We start from the raw sequence: 18443 nt of genomic DNA, 5'->3' as shown, positions 1-18443 counted from the left end.
CCATGGCCAAGAGTGCGAACCCTCCAGTTAATTTAAATGAAACATTTTTGTCTCATGATAACCCGCCACTTAACAGTATAGAATCTATTATCAATAGTGATAATGATGATCCTGTCCGGATTGTCCTTGAGAGAGACAGGCTGATAATGGAACAGCAGAGTGACCAAGTTAGTAAGGCTGACTACAGAGGGTATGACTGAGGAAGAAATGAAAATAAATCCCGAAGGATATTTTAAGCAGTCCAGAGTCCTCATGAGGAAATGGAGGCCTAGAGATACTAATACTAATGACCATTGGAGAACTGTTTATCATGACTAAACTTAGGAATGTGCTTAGAGTGGCTCATGAATCAGCATTGGCAGGCCACCTTGGAGTGAATAAAACATACCAAAAGGCGTTGTCTCATTTTTTTCTGGCCGGGGCTGCAGAAAGATGTTGTTAGCTACTGTAGACACGTGTGTCAGATGTTTGGGAAACCAAACCAACAGATACCGAAGGCTCCACTGATACCTATACTGGCTTTAGAGGAACCGTTTTCCACGGTAATCATTGATTGTGTGGCCCCCTCCCCTAAAACAAAGAGTGGAAATCAATACTTACGTACTGATAGCATCAAGTCGCTTCCCTGTGGCCATTCCACTGAGTAATATCAAAACCCATAATGTAGTGAACATTTAGTCAAGTTCTTCAGCTTAGTGCGTTTGCCAGGTCACTACAGTCTGACCAAGGCAGTAATTTTATGTCAGGTGTAATGCAAACAAGTCATGTTTCAGTTGGGTATAAAGCAGTATATACAGTAGCGGACAAATAAAAAGTTCCCGTTCCATTTGTGCTTTATGTTTTTGGTGAGGCGTTTCTGTTTTGCTAGCGTTTTAATTATTGCTAAGAATGCGTGTTTTATTTGCAAAGGAAATGGAGTGAATGAAGAGTTGCTAAAAAGTAAGTGAATACTAACTAATGCTAACACACTAATGTATGTGTACTGCATGTCTTTTCTCTACGTAGAACACTACTGCTTACTGTTACAAGAGGCGAGGCTCACGGAAAGTAGCTGACTATGACAAATGGCGAAGAAGACCTATAACGAACTGTTCTATTGTTTATTAATTCATATTTGTGTATAGCAACAAGTATTCGAGCGAACTTTGCCTAAAATACTGGCACCTGTACTATTACACTTCTCCCTAATTAATGCTCACTACCTATTTATCTGAATAGAAGGATATTTAACAAATCAACAGCGTGCCATCGACAAAAGTGAGTTAAAGTATATATCATACATTAAAGTATAACTTAGAAAAGGAGACGTTAGTAGAGATAGCAGCATCCTGGCTGGCTTTGCTTTCTGGCACATGATGGCTTCATAGCAACAAACCTGTGATTAAAAAAACAATAAAACTAATTGTTTAGCAATTGTACTAACCTTCTGTAGGCGATATCACAATTCTTTTATTCCGCTTAGTGTTATTTTGGCTTGTTTAAGCTGATGCAAAAGTTTAACTGCCAGCTACATGTAGCTTCCATCTCAGAGTTTTGGAGCATCATAGCAACGATTTTGCTGGCCAATGGTGCACAGTATTATTCATTGTCTCAAATAACTTGGCAATGGCTTGTACAACTGTTTGCAAATTTCACAAACGCTTCGAAAACAGTAAGACTGATGCTAGTATTTTTATTCTGTTCTGTAAGCGTTTTTTTAGCCTTCTATTGCATGTAACGGAAATGGAATGCCAACAGAACGGGAACTTTTTTTTGTCCGCTACTATAGGTCAACAGCATACCACCCTGAGTCCCAGGTTGCTCTGGAACATTTCCACCAGACACTGAAGAGCATGCTGCATGCGTATTGTATGGAACATGGGAAATACTGGGATGAGGGAACTGTTTGCAGCCTGAGAGGCTGTACAGGAGTCATTGGGCTTTTAGCCCTTTTGAACTATTGTTTGGTAGAACAGTTCATAGACCTCTGAAGATTCTCAAGGAAGCTTGGTTGGGGGAAGATGGTTCTGTTAAATTGTTGGACTATGTAAGTGGGTTGTGTCAACAAACTTCAGAGACGTTTGACATTGCAAGAAAGAATTTGAAGGAGTCGCAGACCAGAATGAAGACCTGGTATGATAAAAAAGCTATGAGAAGGCAGTTCGATGTAAGGGAAAAGATGTTGGCACTTTTGCCTATTCCAACCCAGCCACTTCAAGCCTCCGTATGAGGTCATTAGGATAGTTGAGGAAGTCAACTATGTTTTGGACACACCGGGACGCAGGAAGACCCAGAGGCTGTGTCATGTAAACATGCTAAAGAAATATCATGAATGTCCAGAAGAGATAGCAAAGGAAGTAGCAACAGTGATGGTATGTACAACGGATAAGATGATCAATGTACAGCTGGGAGGAACAGAAGACATCTTGGAGGGATGTCCAAAATGGAAAAACATCACATGCGTTGAAGAACTTGCAAGAAAAGAAGCTTTCTCATGGCTCCATCAGAACAAAGTGAAATAATGCAACTTAGATTTGAGTTTGTCAAGTTGTTTCCTGACACTCCCACTTGGACTAGCCATATGGTTCATGATGTAGATTGGGAGATGCTGCTCCTATCAGACAGCATCCTTATCGATTGAATCCCTTGAAATTGAAGATAATGCGACTGGAAGTTGAGTATATGCTGTAGAATGACTTGATTGAAGTGAGTAGTAGTGAGTGGATTTCTCCTTGTCTCCTGGTCCCTAAATGAGATGAAACCTACCGCTTTCATACGGACTTCATACGGACTTCCGTCAAGTTAACAATGTGACTAGATCGGACTCTTACCCAGTACCCTGTGTAATTGACTGTGTTGATAGAGTGAGCAATATAAGATACCGTATAGAGGGAAACTTTGGCAGGGGTAAACTTTGGCGAATAGCAAGCTAAATTGCATTTGGTGAAATAAACTTTGGTGAATTCAAGCTCAATGTTTAGTTTAAAAGATGCTAATGTGAGGCACTACTAGTAATTGGCTGGCTAAAACGTTGATGAATTTGTAGCAAATTGCTAAGTAGCAAATTGCTAAATTCGCCAAAGTTTTCCCCCACCAAAGTTTCCCTCTATACGGTATGTTACTAGATTAGACTTGTTAAAAGGGTACTGGCAGGTACCACTTTCTTCTAGATCTCTGCTTTTGGCACACCAGATGGCCTATATCAGTGCAAGGTCATGCCTTTTGGCATGAAAAGTGCACCAGCAACCTTTCAGTGACTTATTAATGGTGTGATATTAGGACTAGATGGTTGCATTGCATACATTGATGATGTGGTGGTGTATAGGGATACTTGGAGCCAGTACTTGACCCAGATTCAGGTTCTGATGTGCAGATTACACCCTGTAGCTGAAGCAAACCATACAGCGAACTTGGTCAAGAGTGAGTTTGGCTGTACTCACATTGTATTTTTGGGCCATGTTGTGGGTCAGGGATAGGTCAAGCCAGTAACTGCTAAGTTGGAAGCAGTAGCAGACTTCCCAATGCCCACTAATAAGTGTGAACTAATGCATTTCTTTGGGATGACAGGATTGTATTGGAAATTCTGCAAGAATTTCTCTTGTGTGGCAGCTCCACTGACTAATTTGTTGCGGAAGGACCAGATGTTTCATTGGGATGAAGACTATCACAAAGCTTTCATGAAGATCAAGACATTGCTGCTTGATACTCCGGTTTTGATGACCCCAGATTATGTGAAGTCTTTTAAGCTGCAGGTAGATGCCAGCAATTACGGTGCCGGCACAGTGTTGTTACAAGAGAGTTTGTTGGAGTCTACTGTTACAAGATTACAATGTTAATTAAGATAAGATATCTCACATTCGTGGACGAGACAATGTGTTAGTGGATGCTTTATCACGTGCTTCAAAGGAATAGTAGATAATATTGTGTGTGTGACTTACAATTTTATAGGTTTATTTATTGTATGTAGTAGGTACTCTCCTTTTTAAGGGAGGAGTGCTACGTATGTAACTGATTGTGGATTTGGAGTAGAGACGTTATTTAGAGTTGTGCATGGTGTAGTGTTGATTCTATAACAATATGAAGCATGTGTGCTGCTGCATATGCACAAAGCATCCATATAAAATCTGCCATGCTTTCATACCTTTGGCCTTTTGAAAGCGAGGTAAGTGCGAAGGCATGGGTGAGTGGTACTATTGATATGTTTGACTTCACCTTCTTCATACAGTATAATCCCAAATAGCATTCAATCTGAACCATTTGGAAATTATATTTCATAAGGCTCAGTCCCGCATATCAATGGTGTTGTTGGTAGTTCACAACCAACCTACTGTATTAAGTGTGGAGTGAAGCATGATGCTATGCTACAGTATAGCACACTGAACCACAATGGGTAAGCACAAAAATTGACAGACAATTACTACACATAATTAGGTCTCACTGCTCCTGCAAGATAGTACAGCTTGAACATAGGAGTGATCACGGCTGAAATTGTAACAGAATTTTCTGAAAACAGACTCTGTACTCCAGTCAGCTGTTTTCAATATGTCACCAGTAGTAATCCCAGAGTCAGCAGCAGTTAAGGATGAAGCACCTTTGTGCTGTAAATATAGAAACATCAGTACCTGATATCCTAAGGACTTCTAGCACCGAGCAATGGTGCATGGAGCTACTGGATTACAAGGCTTGGCAATATCCCATACCATAAGAATAACTGACTGTTTCCTTTCCTTAGTGGTGCTGTTCCATGTTTCTATTAACGTAGAGTCTCCACTGGGCAAAGTTGTATATTGTCAAGAAAACTGGCAAAATAATAATCAGTCAAAAATTTGTCCTGTCGCCAAAGTAGATGATAGAAATACTACTCCTTGAACTGACAGTTGTCCAAGCATAGAGATGCCAAATCAGCAGAACGAGATGGTCTGGCCAGTGACTTCAGCATTACCAGTTTGAATGTTTAAAGCTTTTGTGATGATGTAACAGTGTGACCTCATTTTAGCATATTGTCAAGTACCAACTGAACATTCTATATGTAGGTAGTGGTGGTCTTGCATGGAATGCCCCTTTGAGAAGTTTGGCTACTTGCCAGACTTGTCTTTTCTGGGTGCTTGCCTACTCCCACATCCATTTGTCATGAACACTGGGTATTGCTGACCTGTAAGCATTTAGAGAATTGATCTGGTATCCCTGTGAGTGTATCTCAGCCAAAAAATTAACTGCATCAGAAGGAAGTTCTGAAGTGGGATCACAACCCTCTTCGGTATACCAGCCTAACCATTTCTTGAATTGAAAATTGTAGGATCTGAGGTTTTACTCCTCTAAGAAGCAAAGAGGAGCTATTTAGCTTTGTCTGAAAAGTTTGTACTTCCAGACTGCCGGTGATAGGCCACATGGCCAGCTGTGGCAGGAATTCCATCTGAATTCTGTGGGATTACTCCTCAAATGTGTCCCGATTGCATAACATTCCCAACAGTACTGGATAACATGGTTGTCCCTTCCACACAGGAGCTTGAGAGAGAACTCCACTTACTAGGCACCACGGAGACCCCGTTGTTGGCTGAAGGAATCTGTTGCTTCTGTCAATGGGTCCAGTCTCCAGCTGAAGAAAAACGTGGCAGCTGATTGAACAGAGTGGTTGTAAATAGGTACACCTATAGTGGACCCCATTGCTGATTGATTTTCCTGAATATATTGGTGTAAAAGACTCATGTCCATCCAAGTCCTGGACGTGGCATCTGCCACATAATTGGTAATCCCTGGGATATGTTCTGTGGCAAGTACAATATCGGATATCCACAGGGTCTTGTCAACCGTTGATATCACTGAGCCTTCTGAAATATAATTTTCTTGTTCAAATTTCCAATTTTTTTTGTTTCCCTAGTAGAAATAAAAAGCAATGAAACAAGGGAGGTCATCTATGCCTGCAGCTGTACTAATGGACATTTAATCCCTACTTCGGTATTGGCTAAATTATTGACCAGGTGAAGTAGGAATTAAATGTCCATTCCAAAAGCATAGCTGCAGGTGTCCCTTGTTTCATTGCTTTTTATCCCTACTGAATTGTAAAATGTTTACTTATTCTTGTTTAATGGTACGTAAATGGTGTGATATAAGCAATAGTACTTTAACTTGACCTTCAATTATTGTAAATCAGCAGTGGTAATCTAAATTTGAGTTCTATTTAGATACGTACTATTCAAAGTCTGTACCATTGAAACCATTAAATACCCATAAGTTCTACTGTTAATTTTTTTTTGTTTCAGATCACCTACAGGTGGGCAGATATTATTCATTATTCATTGCAATCTTACATACATCTGACTGACTGTTTTATTAGAGTTAGCTGAATGCTAGAATTTTAGATTTGTTATTGATTGCTATCCTGCTATCTAGAGAAGTGAAAAGGGTTAAAGCATCCTTCCTTGACATTATGGTGGGTCTTCAGCCGATCTAGGTTGGCTTCCTCTATACCTAGCTATGCAAGTATGTTAGCTTACTACTCCCATACGATCATTCAACACAGAGATGATAAAATAATGGTGAAAACTTGCATGTCTTAATTATACCAAATTTTAGGTGGTGAGACATAGCAATGTGTGCAGGGGATGTGAAAAAGATTAAGTTAACAATAAGTGATATAAACATTGTACTTATGTATGAAATGTTCTTTAATATGTACGTATGTACATGTGTGTGGATGTGTAGCATGCATATATATATGTAAGTACTTTTACTTATAGGCTTCATTGCATGATGATTGCTGTCAAACGAATTCTTGATAAATTGGTGAATGTTTGTGGCACAGCACCAGATGATATTGCCGTAATTTGTTTGACTGTTGAACTGTACCTTTGTGCACTGAGTGGATTCTACAACTCTGCTGAAAAGCCAAGTGGTGATAGTGCCAAACAGCGTGTTACTGATGTTCTAATCTTTCTGATACTTTGGTTACAAAGACCTGAAGTTGGTCTGGGAGAAACGTTTGGTGGTGAGAATGCCAATAAGATAAAAGATGAATTGAAGGTAATGTTTATATCAGGTATTATACTCATGGCAGTGTTGCGCAGCCCAGCATCCAGTATGGCACACCAGTGTGTTATTTACACAATTTTAATGCATATGTAGTGTCGTGCTCTTTCCCTAAATACAGTAGTGGGTGAAATTTTGGTCATAATTATACATATGTACCTATTAGTAGAATTTCCTCAAATAATCCCAAGACACAAGCTTTCAACTTTAAAAACAGTATACCCTGTATGTGTGATGTACAGATCAATTTTTAAAGTGAATAGTTATTCATATCTTTACAAATGTATAACATAAAGTTAATAATACAGTACGATAGTAACTATATAGTAGGAACTGCAAAGGAGTAGGCGTGGCCCACGAAATAACATCACCCAAAAACCAGCGTCAATTTTCCCAGACGATGATGAGGCAGTATTGCTAAGGTAATACTAAGCCCGAACAAGCTTTCAGATCGATCCGAATTGCTTTCAACAAGTTGCTACGGAATTTTAATTTTTTATTCAACGGAATTTTCTACTGACTGAGTAACTGACTGACTGATGCCTTCAGACAAGCATAACTCGATAAGGGCTAAGGCTGCAGGCTTCATTTTTTCACTGTTTGACGTCGCTTTGGCCCAAGCGGTGCCTTTTGGCATACCACAGTACGTACAATGCATTCTTCATGGACTTACCAGTGTCTTCCTTTGTGTCCTATTCATCTTTACTGACAGCGAAAGGTGTTGATTTGGCCCTACTGTGCATTTCCGCTTGAGCACAATAGCGATATAAGACTTCTTATTGTTTTACTGTGATTTAATATCATGGACTACTCCAACTTGTTTCAGTACTTTTTATCAGTGTGCTATGGTCCCTACTCTAGTCAAAAATTCCAAATTTTTTCGTGTACTTGCAAAAGTCTAACCACTATATATTGTAAAACTCAAACATGTGTAGCAACCCAGAATAGTACTCTTGAGGGAACATTCAACTTAGATGAGATTTGAACCAAGATATTCCGCATTATAAAACTCAGGGTTGCAACTACTACCTACCTCTATCAGCTACACCTTAGTTGTCATTTATAAATGCAATTCAAAAGTATAGCCTATAAAGTGAGTGTACGCAGATCTCCACCGCAAATAAGTAAGTGACTGTTCTATTATTAATAGTATAATGTTCACTGAAAATATTATGCATAGCAACTTTGAAAGCTAATTGTATGTAGCAAGCTGATCAACATACCTCTAATAGAACAGTCACACTCTATTTAGTGGATCATGTTGTAAATGTAACAAATTTAATATGTGTACGTATGTATGTACATAACTAAATATGGAAAGAGTAAAAGTAGTTGTCTTGAATATCTTTTTCATGAATCAAGTAGAAGCAAATCCCAACACCAGCCAAGCTTTTGGGCTTAGAAATAGTGATGAACTAATTAAATATATTGGTGAAGGCTTGGAAACTTGTTTATTGACAACTATTTCTTATTGACATTTTTGCCATGTTAAGTAGATGTATAGGGCTTGCGAAAACCTTAATCCATCACTCGTCTGTACATTTATATACTTTTGAGTCTGTTTAGCATTGAAGACTAGCTGTTGTTTCACACAAACTACTTCATATATTACTACTGTTCCGAACATGATTTATTTTACCACTTGTTGGAAACTAGTAGTTCCATTAGCAAAGCTGATGTAGTTTGTGACGTCGAAGGAAGGAGAGGGATACTTAAGTAACTTCAGCACAATTTCATTAAGTTCAAAGGTATACATTATGGGTAGCAAATTAAGTTCCTTAAGCCTATCAAAATAATGGGTACTTTGATGTATATGTCTTTGTATACAGTTTGCATCATACAGAACAATAGTGCTGTATAGTAGGGACAACGAAGGTGTGAGCGTGGCCCATGATAAAATATCACCCCAAAACCTACCTTCATGATGACATGGCAGTTATTGGTTGGGTAAAATCTAGCTCAAAAGTGCCTTCAAATCGACTTGAAACGTTTTTGTCAAGTTGCTACAGAATTATAAAAAAAATTATTCAACAGAATTTTCTACTGCCTGCCTGATGCATTCAGTCAATCATAGTGGAAAAGTAGCTACAGCTACAGCCCTACTTCTTTCACAGAAACGCATAAAATGAGAAACTTTTGGCATATTGGGTATTTAGCTTTCCCCTAGTAGCCCAATAAATAAACTTTCTTTTGATATCTGGTATACCGTATACCCGGAAATGTTTGCAGTATGTAATTTTCACGGTTTCCGTGGTTAGTAAGACTACCGTGAAATTTTATCGTATGAAAATTTATGAAGCTTCACCTCACCATACTGTAGGTAGTGTGGCTCCTGTTGTGTGATAGTGTTTGTAGGTGTATGTGGACTCCACATCATACAGTACATAGAAGGGACATTGAAGGTGTGGGGGCGATCCGTGATATAATATAACTCAACAACCTGCCACGATTTTTCCTCACAACGATATGACAGTATTGGTTGGGTAAAACCAAGCCCAAAAGTGTCTTCAGATCGACCTGAAACGTTTCCGTCAAGTTGCTACAGAATTTTTTTTTTAAAATTTATTCAATAGAATTTTCTACTGCCTGCCTGCCTGACGCCTTCAGTCAAGCGTAGCAGAAAACTGGCTACAGCTACAACCCTAACTCTTTCGCAGAAACGTTTCTAGTTCGCTTAAGAAAAAACCTTTGGTATATTGATAAACATACAATGCTTGCGCTATTGTCTTACCTATTATCCTTCTTTACCATGGCCGTCAGTCAAGGTTCTACTGCTGAGTGTTAATAGACTGCAGTAGTAACAGTACGGCTTCCATCTACCAGTGTATATTGCATCAAACTATTCAAATACATGTGGTCGCCGATTGGACCAAAAACACACGCGTACGTGACTCACTATTGATATTGATCAGAGAGCAACTCACGGCAAACTATATAGCAATGTGTAAGTCAATAAATATAGTTATTTAGTAACAATGTTAAACCGAGTTGGGTCATCCAGGTCCTGCTTTACAGATTATTCGGGTCTGACCTAGGGCTTAGCGATACTGCCATTTTAGTATCATGATCGATACTAAAGCCACTATTCACAATACTCGATACTTACAAATATGTCAATCATAGCTGGTGTTACATAGTGTATTCCTCAGTATTCCTGCAGGAAGTCTTTAAAAGTAGCATCAAACTAGCCACTGTCATCCTTGTTTACAGTAATAGTTATTGTAACACATGCTTTGAAGTTATGTTATGGTGTTCACACCTCTCTGCAGGGGTAACCAGGTTATGACTTACAAGGATTCTTGAGCCTAGTACAGCATAACAAATGGATTTTTAATGACAATAATGTACAGGCATGGTATCACGATAGTTAATAACAAAATATCGCGATATTGATACTTTCAAATATCGCGATATATCGCTAAAACGGTAGTATCATTCAGCCCCCCATGTGCTAAATAAAATGTGGACGTGTTACTACACATCATAATGTAGCCGGCTCTGCTTCTTTTGTGAGCCACGCTCACTTACATAAATTACTGTCTTTAGACATGGTAGGCACGCCCATTCATCAGTGTGTAGGTATGCACGAATCCACGCCCACTTATGTAAATTACTGCCTGTAGACATATGGTAGCCACGCCCATTCATCAGTCCGTAGGTACGCACAAACCCACGTCCATTATTGTCTGCAGGCTTATGTAGAGCCACGCCCACTGATCAGTTGTTATTGTACGAGTCACAATCTAGTATAATAGTGCTGTGATTAACTCTTTTAAAATATTGTGACTAGTTTTGTGAAAAGCCGGCTATTAATAGTCTGGTAGATATAACTGAAAAAAGGGGTGAACCCGGAAAAAATTTGAAGAAAGCTGAATTTGGTATCATTAGAAAGCAAATTTTTCATAGAATAATATATCCAAAATCCTCTAAAATCCACCTCGGGAAAATTTTTTTATGGCCAATTTAGTATTGAGGCATATGTGACTGGATTCAGGAAAGTGGATCTTCCACACATATCCAATTTACCAACTTTGACAACTCATAACTTCAGATTGGAAAATGGTATTGACTTGAAATTTGATCAGTAGTGAGCACCAGCATCACTTATTAGGTGGAGAAAATTTCAGAGTGATATTCAACTTGAACACTAAGTTGTGGTTTCTCAATCGGATGTATTTGCAGACCCATTTTTGCAAATCTGGTCATTTGTGACCAACAAAAATGTGACCAGAAATCAGCCACATAATACCTTCATGGCAACTTGGTAATATTAAGTATTATCAAAAGTGCCTTCAGTGTGACTTATATGCTTCCAATAAGTGGCTACAAAATTTCAAAATATTTGATTTGGTGGATTTTTGTTGACTGATTGAGTGATTGACTATACTGATACCATCAGACCTGCATAACTCGGTAACGGCTACGTTTTTCTTCTCATTAATATATTCATGAATTCACAAATGGTTATTTATAGGCTTCCTGGCAGTGGCCGCCTTAATTACTGGATTGCATTCATAGCAGTGTAACAATGAAACACTGAACATCCAAATAATTATGTATCAGCTAAGCGAATATTCCAATACAGAAAACTACTGTTCATTTGAGCCTTATGAGTCATCCTCTTTAACTTTTTTCGTTTTTGTGTATGGTGTTTTTGAAACTTGACAAAGTGTTGAGTCTGCTCTTCATTTTCATACATGTAAGAGTGAGGCATGCCCCTTTTGATATGAAAAGGTTATGCAATTTCTGGTGATCTGTAAAGCCTATGCTGTTGTATTTCAGTTGTTACGACACCTGTACAGCCTATTAGGAAATCTGTAAAAGGGTATTATCTGTTAACAACATTCCTCACACATGTAGGTTTGGAGTGAGTTTTTGAAGACTGTTCATTCTGAGCACTTGATACCATGTATTCAACAAGAATGGCAGTTGCAAATGCAACAGACTATTAAGTCTCGTGTTGATCATGATAAGGTATGTATGTGACAGTGTAATGATGTTATGTTGTAGTGTACTTTGAAATGTCTCAACATACACAGATGGATGTATCTGCTAAAATTGCATTAGCTTTGGAGGTGTGTGATTCCAAAGTGCATTGTGATCCTGTCATTTCTGAAATAATTTGGAATTCTGTTGCAGAGGTTATGGAGGATGTAAGTTGAAGTTAATGTTATACGTATATGTATGCACTTTAGGTAAATTAATATTGTGTAGGGGGCTGCATTAAGGAAGGCGTTGAGTGATAGCAAAAAGACTTCTATTGGTGCACTGCTAAACATTTTGCTGACTAAGTACTATGCAACGAAAGACATGAACCTATCAACACTGTTCAGTTTTCCTTTATGGCCAGAATACCTTCAACATTATAGTAAGTACATACTCATGAACATGAAACATAGTAGAGATTGCTGAAAAGAGTAAAGAAACAAGAGTCAAACAAACCAGCATGTTATCCTTACACATATCTCTATTCGAGATACTAAGGAAAACACAGTAGTTTCCATAATCAAGGGGAGATAAGTACTGAGAAAGTACTTCTGTATAAATGTAACTTTATTTGAGTCCAAAATTAATAGCAATCTCTTTGTGTTTAACACACTGGCTTGTTTGACTCTACTTTTTTCAGCGATCTCTATTCCCATGTTTTAATTATTTTTACACTATTTATTTACTTTTTGTGAATCCCATTATGAATACGTAGCTAACATGATAATACTAGACATATTAAAAATTTAAAATAAGAAATAGGGATCGCTAAAAAAAGCCACGAAACAAGAAGGGATTGCTGGGGTGGTAATGTAAACCACAAATCCCTATTTTGACCCTTTATACTCAAATGGAGCATTTATAGGTAGTCAAAATAGGGATTTGTGGTTTACATTACCACCCCAGCGATCCCTTCTTGTTTCGTGGCTTTTTTTAGCGATCCTTATTTCTTATTTTAAATTTTAATATGTCTAGTTTGTGTACTTTTTCCAAATCCATTTATGGATTATAAGTTAATTGGCACATTATAGTGTAGCCTAAGCTAACAGAGATTCCTCAGTTTAAAAGGTTAACTCATTAACTAGATATCTTAATGCAATATTAATTTGTAATCTATGATAAAGACTATATTTTCATTCTGATTTGTACACGCACAAAATAATAAGGTAATTCCTAGTCTACTCAGTGTTTCAGCCACCATCGTCACACTTTGTGCCATTGCTGAAAACACACTGCTATATGAGCTAGCTACCTGTCAGAAGAATTACTGATTGTGCACCTATCATACAGGAGACAGTGTTGATGACGGCACAGGAGACTTGAAGAAGAACAAGATGTCTTAGGTGTTTATTCTAACAGAAGGAAAAGAATGAAACTCTATGATACAAGTTATAAGAATGGTAACTGTTAGTGTTATAATTCCTGTAGATTCCATTTAAAAAAAAAAGAAGAACGATGCATACATCAAGCATGTGCATTATAGGTGTAGAGTTGTCTAGCAGAATAGGTAGTGAAGAGATAGCTATACATTGTAGCTGTAGTGTTATTATTGTAGTGATGACACTTACAACACGTTTGTATAAATGTACGAGTTGCACGTATGAACATGCAAGGCTGCATGCAGCAGCAACCGTGTGAGTTGGTGTTAATCAAGCTAAATAGGAGGAGATGGCTAGGCTTGGCCAAAGTCTTCCTATGCCGGTGTCTGCATGTACAAATCACAATGTCACTATACTAGTGGCCAGTGGCGTAGCCAGTCTTACATGATTACCAGGGATTTGGCAGTCATAGTACCCATGCAGGACTACTTTAAACTGGCATATTGAGTTCCAATTACCAGGGACTTAGACTGGGCTCTAGCCCTGGAAAGCCTAGGTGTAGCCTGCTAGCAGCAGTGTGTCATAAAGTGGAACACCATAAGTATAGTCAGCAAATTTAAGTCTGGTTAGCATGTGTTCATAAATACTTGCAACTGTCAATGTCACTAGCTGATCGGAGAATGTGCTAGAGTAAGAACACAGTAGCTAGTTACAGTGACATAAGCACAGTAGTACACAATCCTCCCATATAAGACTGTCAGGCTTCACACCCTTAAGTTGTTTATGTGTAGGTTAGAGACCTAGCACTAGGATCTTTGTGGATTTTAAAAACCAAGCGAAGCAAGGTTTTTAAAATACACGAAGATCCGAGGGCATGGTCTCTAACTGACTTAGAAAATGTATGCATTATATATATATGGGCATATAGGTGGAGTCATTGTGGGATTGGGTTAAATGTCGTACTGAAATCGTCGTGCTATGTTAAAATAATCACGGAGGAGTGAACATGTTTTTGTTGAAGTGTTGAAAAAGATTGAAGTTCGCACCGCTTCCTTTCACAATTTAGGATCTGGCACAGCTGAGAAACGGCAGTGATCGATAACGGTCGAGCCGGGTTAGCCAATAGCCAGTGCCGCTATGGCATCACAGCAGTGTAAAGAACACGTGTGTCAAAGAAGCAGCTTGTGTGGATTTATACGATGGGAACGAGTTGTCACAAGTTGTGCCTTCAGTGGCGCCACAGTAGCATGAAGAATAGGCACGGTTTCTAATATGGACCACACCCACATTACACGTAGCGAAAAGTAACGTTCTACAAGGAAGCTTACCTAGTTAGGTCTTGGTAAAGTCCATCCATAATTTAATAGACGACGAAAACAGCCATAAAACACTCTTGAAACAGATGGGCGCTTAACAGAATTTTCCGTGATATTTTTGGACTTTTCCGTTCATCGTAACAAACGTACGTACAACGCTACATTGTATCTCCCATAATCGAAATCTTAGGTATGCCTATAAAATGAATAGAGTGGTTAAGCACATGTTGGCCTGGGTGACTGGTCACCCACTGCAGGCTATCAGCCTGATTATGCTTGGAGGGAGCATTGCAAATCAATGATCGAAAGTGAGATTTGTGATGCTTGAGATCTTTTCTGCTAGCAGGTTTCTAACCATTTTAAGAACCTGCTAGCAGGTCTCTTAGTGGATTTTAAAGACCTCATTATCCTCTAAAGATCAAAGCATATTATGCATACCACTTTCATATTATGCACCTGCTAGCAAGTCTCTCAGTGGATTTTAAAGACCTCATTATCCTCCAAAGATCAAAGCATATTATGCATACCACTTGCATATTATGCATACCACTTTCTACCATATGGGAGGGTTGTTGATGATATGTGGTTAGACCACAAAATATTTTTAAATGGTAGGGTTGTAATGAACACCCCACCCAACCCTTTCTGTGTGTGAAAAGCAGCCATAGTATCAGCGCTACCATTCTACCCCCTATAATGGACAAACAAAGCACTCACTGTGATGGCTAGGAAGAGAATAAACGGATACCTTACATGCATGCTTGAACGGCTTCTCGTAGTGAACACGGGAAGCTTACTAGAGACCCTATTATGGCGATCTTGTAAGGTAAAAGAGTGCTGCACAACTTCAATCTTCTATCTATTAACGTTATAAATACTATAGTCGAACAATACGCATCCCTCAGCACACAAGATCCCGTAATTTTGTTCTTCTACGGCTTCTTCAGTATATGGAACAGCAGGCAATGGCGAAGAAGAACTTAGAAATTTATCGAGGTGGAGGCCGGTTAGCGATCTGTGGAGTACGGGTTAATTAATGGGTCATGGACACGCAGAAGGACTCAGTGAGTAAGGCTGTGTAGTTTTTATCGTGAAAAAATGGAAGCCTTGGGCTGTACACGAGTGAAACAAAATAATAATAATAATATTATGAATAATAATATGAACAATTTGCATAAAATTCACAATTTTTGAATGTTTCCAAATTTCGTCTAGACCATTTTTACTGCTATATCACAATTTTTCTGAGTTCAGTGTTTGATAATAAGCCTTCTGAGGGTTGTTTTATGCTCGAGTCTGCTTTCTAAGGCTGGTTTTAGGTGACTGCTCTAGTAAGATTTTCAAAAATTCCACTGCGATCCCTATTATGAACCAACTATTGTGGTTCATGATGAGGTGCTGGTGGTGCGACACCAGTGTGTTGTTTCCTTACAATTGAATGTACTTTGTAATATACAGCTTTGATATATGACCAACTATACACAACGTATAGCATGCTGTGGTCAGTAGTAGTACGGTTTCTGATATACATGCACAGTTGTGTAGCTAGTTGATCACAATAAGTCAAGTACACAGTGGTACACAGCAACATTGCTGCTCTGATATGAACTTAATATACTGTGGTTAAAATATAGGTAAAGATATGTATAAGGTTCCAAATGAATGCGTTAATGTGAATAGATTGGATATTTATTAACACATACGTATTAACACATTGGTTTCTCTTGTAGAGTCTAAGTCAGAAGATCAATGGCTACAAGAAGCAAATTTGCTTCAAAGTGGATGTTAACATTGCAATATGCATTTAAAAATATACAAGTCATGGACGTGAAGAAACACTTAACATGAAAGTCTACATATGTAGTTTTTATCTATGCAAAAACAGCCAAGCTGTGAAAAAGGGTGCGGCCTCCAATAAAGCCAGGATAAAAATCAAAGGTGGCGGCCAAGAAATGGCTGTGATGGTAGATTAATGGCAAAAAATTTAATAACGACAATTCAGGTGAATTTGGTGCCAAATCCTAGGAGAAGGCAACACAAATTCGTCGTTATTAGAATTTTTGATTTCACATCTTTTTTCATCCTGGCTTTTTTGGAGGCACTCTTTTTTCATAGCCTGGCTGTTTTTGTATAGATATCACTTCTTTTTGTATTTGTATACTCCAAAGCCAACCTTGTTGTTCACAAGCGCATCAGCTGATTGTTTATGAGCGAATCAGCTGGTTGTTCAGAGCGCATCAGTTGGTATCCCAGCTGGCCATCAGCTGGTTGTTCACTGACGCCTGGAGCGCATATCCTGCATACAAAATACACAGTTACAAACATTTAAACATACTTGTAATCTTTTTACTTACGTGTAAAGTGACTTCTGGCTCTCCTGCAATCACTCCGCAGACATTTACTAATCCTCTCCTTCGCGCAATCTGTAATTAAGCAAGGATGTGGTGCTGGGAATTATGTAGATTTACACGTACAGTCAAGTCGTCAGTACGAACAGGCATACTTATCATACGGTTGTGCTTTCATTCACAGGCAAATCTATCCCCGCTTAGTTCATGTCTCTAAGCTACATAGTTTTCTCAAACATTATTTATTATTTCATTCATTAATAATGATGTAATTCTAACCGCATTTCGTATTATCTTTAGTACTTGGTTGTATTAAGACACACGGTAGTGTGTCGTGCGGCCCAAGAAGTCGGCGCGCCACACTGTGAGTATATTAACAGGAAGAAAGAAAACGCAATTTTCACACCTATGTAGCTCTGTGATCCCTTATCCGATTGGAACCAAATTTGCTAGCGACGTGCCGCCCAGTTAGGGGAGTCTACATACCAAATTTGAAGAAACTCGCTCCAGCCATTTCCGAGATACGAGCGAACAATATTTCATTTTAATTTCTTTGTTTTTTTCATCTTCATTTCGCACACTTCGCAAAATGCGCCATAAAACACGAATGCGTCCTCGGAGTGGGCTGAAATTTGGCACACTTCACGGTCTCATTAAGGCGGATCTCCGTACCAACTTTGTAGGAATCCGATGAACATTCACGGAGTTATGACCAATAATTTGTGTAAAATAAGGTCGAAGGTCTGTCACGCCTACAGGGTAAACCCCTTGTAGGAATCAGTTGAAAATTGATATGTAGATGGAGCAACCATTGTAGGAGTGCCTTTTTGTGGTTTGAAAGGAATCGGGATAAAGACCATGGAGATATGACACAAAACCCAACCTGTGTCACAATTACGCGATCGATTTTTATGATTTAAAAAACTGTTAGTTTTCGTGTCTACCAGGCAAACCGCTTAGAGCAACGAGCTGAAAATCAGTGTATAGCTGGAATAATCATCATAGAAAGTCCTTGCAGTAGTACAGAAGAATCGGGTTACAAATCACTGAGTTATGCTTCGAAAGGCAACTACGTGCAGCAAATGCGAGATCGAGATACTCTAATAGAACAGTCACCCTAATAAAGCATTCAGCTGCATTTATAATTTACTCAGTTATATTACATTGAAAGTTATTCTGTAGGGAATTCAGCTACAAACAAGTTACCCTGTAGTCAGATCAGCTAGAAGAAGGTACCTAATAGAGAGTTCAGCTACAAAGAAGCCATCATGTAGAGAGTTCAGCTCAAATAAATCACCCTGTAGAGAATTCAGCTACAAAGAAATTGCCCTGTAGAGAGATCAGCTAGAAGAAGTTACCTTGTAGAGAGTTCAGTTACAAAGAAACAATCATGCAAGAGTTTAGCTGCAAACAAATCACCCAGTAGAAAGTTCCGCTATGAACAGATCACACTGTAGAGAGTTCAGTTA

The 18443-nt window shown here is 38.7% G+C and overlaps 1 protein-coding gene across 1 annotated transcript in view; it reads left to right on the top strand.

Moving 5' to 3' along the window:
* Nucleotides 1-12355, top strand: part of LOC136251031 (uncharacterized) — an 84240-nt gene extending 71885 nt beyond the window's left edge. Inside the window, exons 10-13 of the mRNA XM_066043412.1 lie at nt 6717-6999; nt 11866-11979; nt 12073-12158; nt 12220-12355. Coding sequence (XP_065899484.1) covers nt 6717-6999; nt 11866-11979; nt 12073-12126 — 451 coding nt within the window. The 3' untranslated portion in view covers nt 12127-12158; nt 12220-12355. The remainder of the gene's footprint in view (nt 1-6716; nt 7000-11865; nt 11980-12072; nt 12159-12219) is intronic.
* The last annotated feature ends 6088 nt before the right edge of the window (nt 12356-18443 follow it).

Source organism: Dysidea avara, chromosome 3, assembly GCF_963678975.1.
Source record: "Dysidea avara chromosome 3, odDysAvar1.4, whole genome shotgun sequence".
NCBI lineage: Eukaryota > Metazoa > Porifera > Demospongiae > Dictyoceratida > Dysideidae > Dysidea > Dysidea avara.
This window is presented reverse-complemented; position numbering and strand designations above follow the sequence as displayed.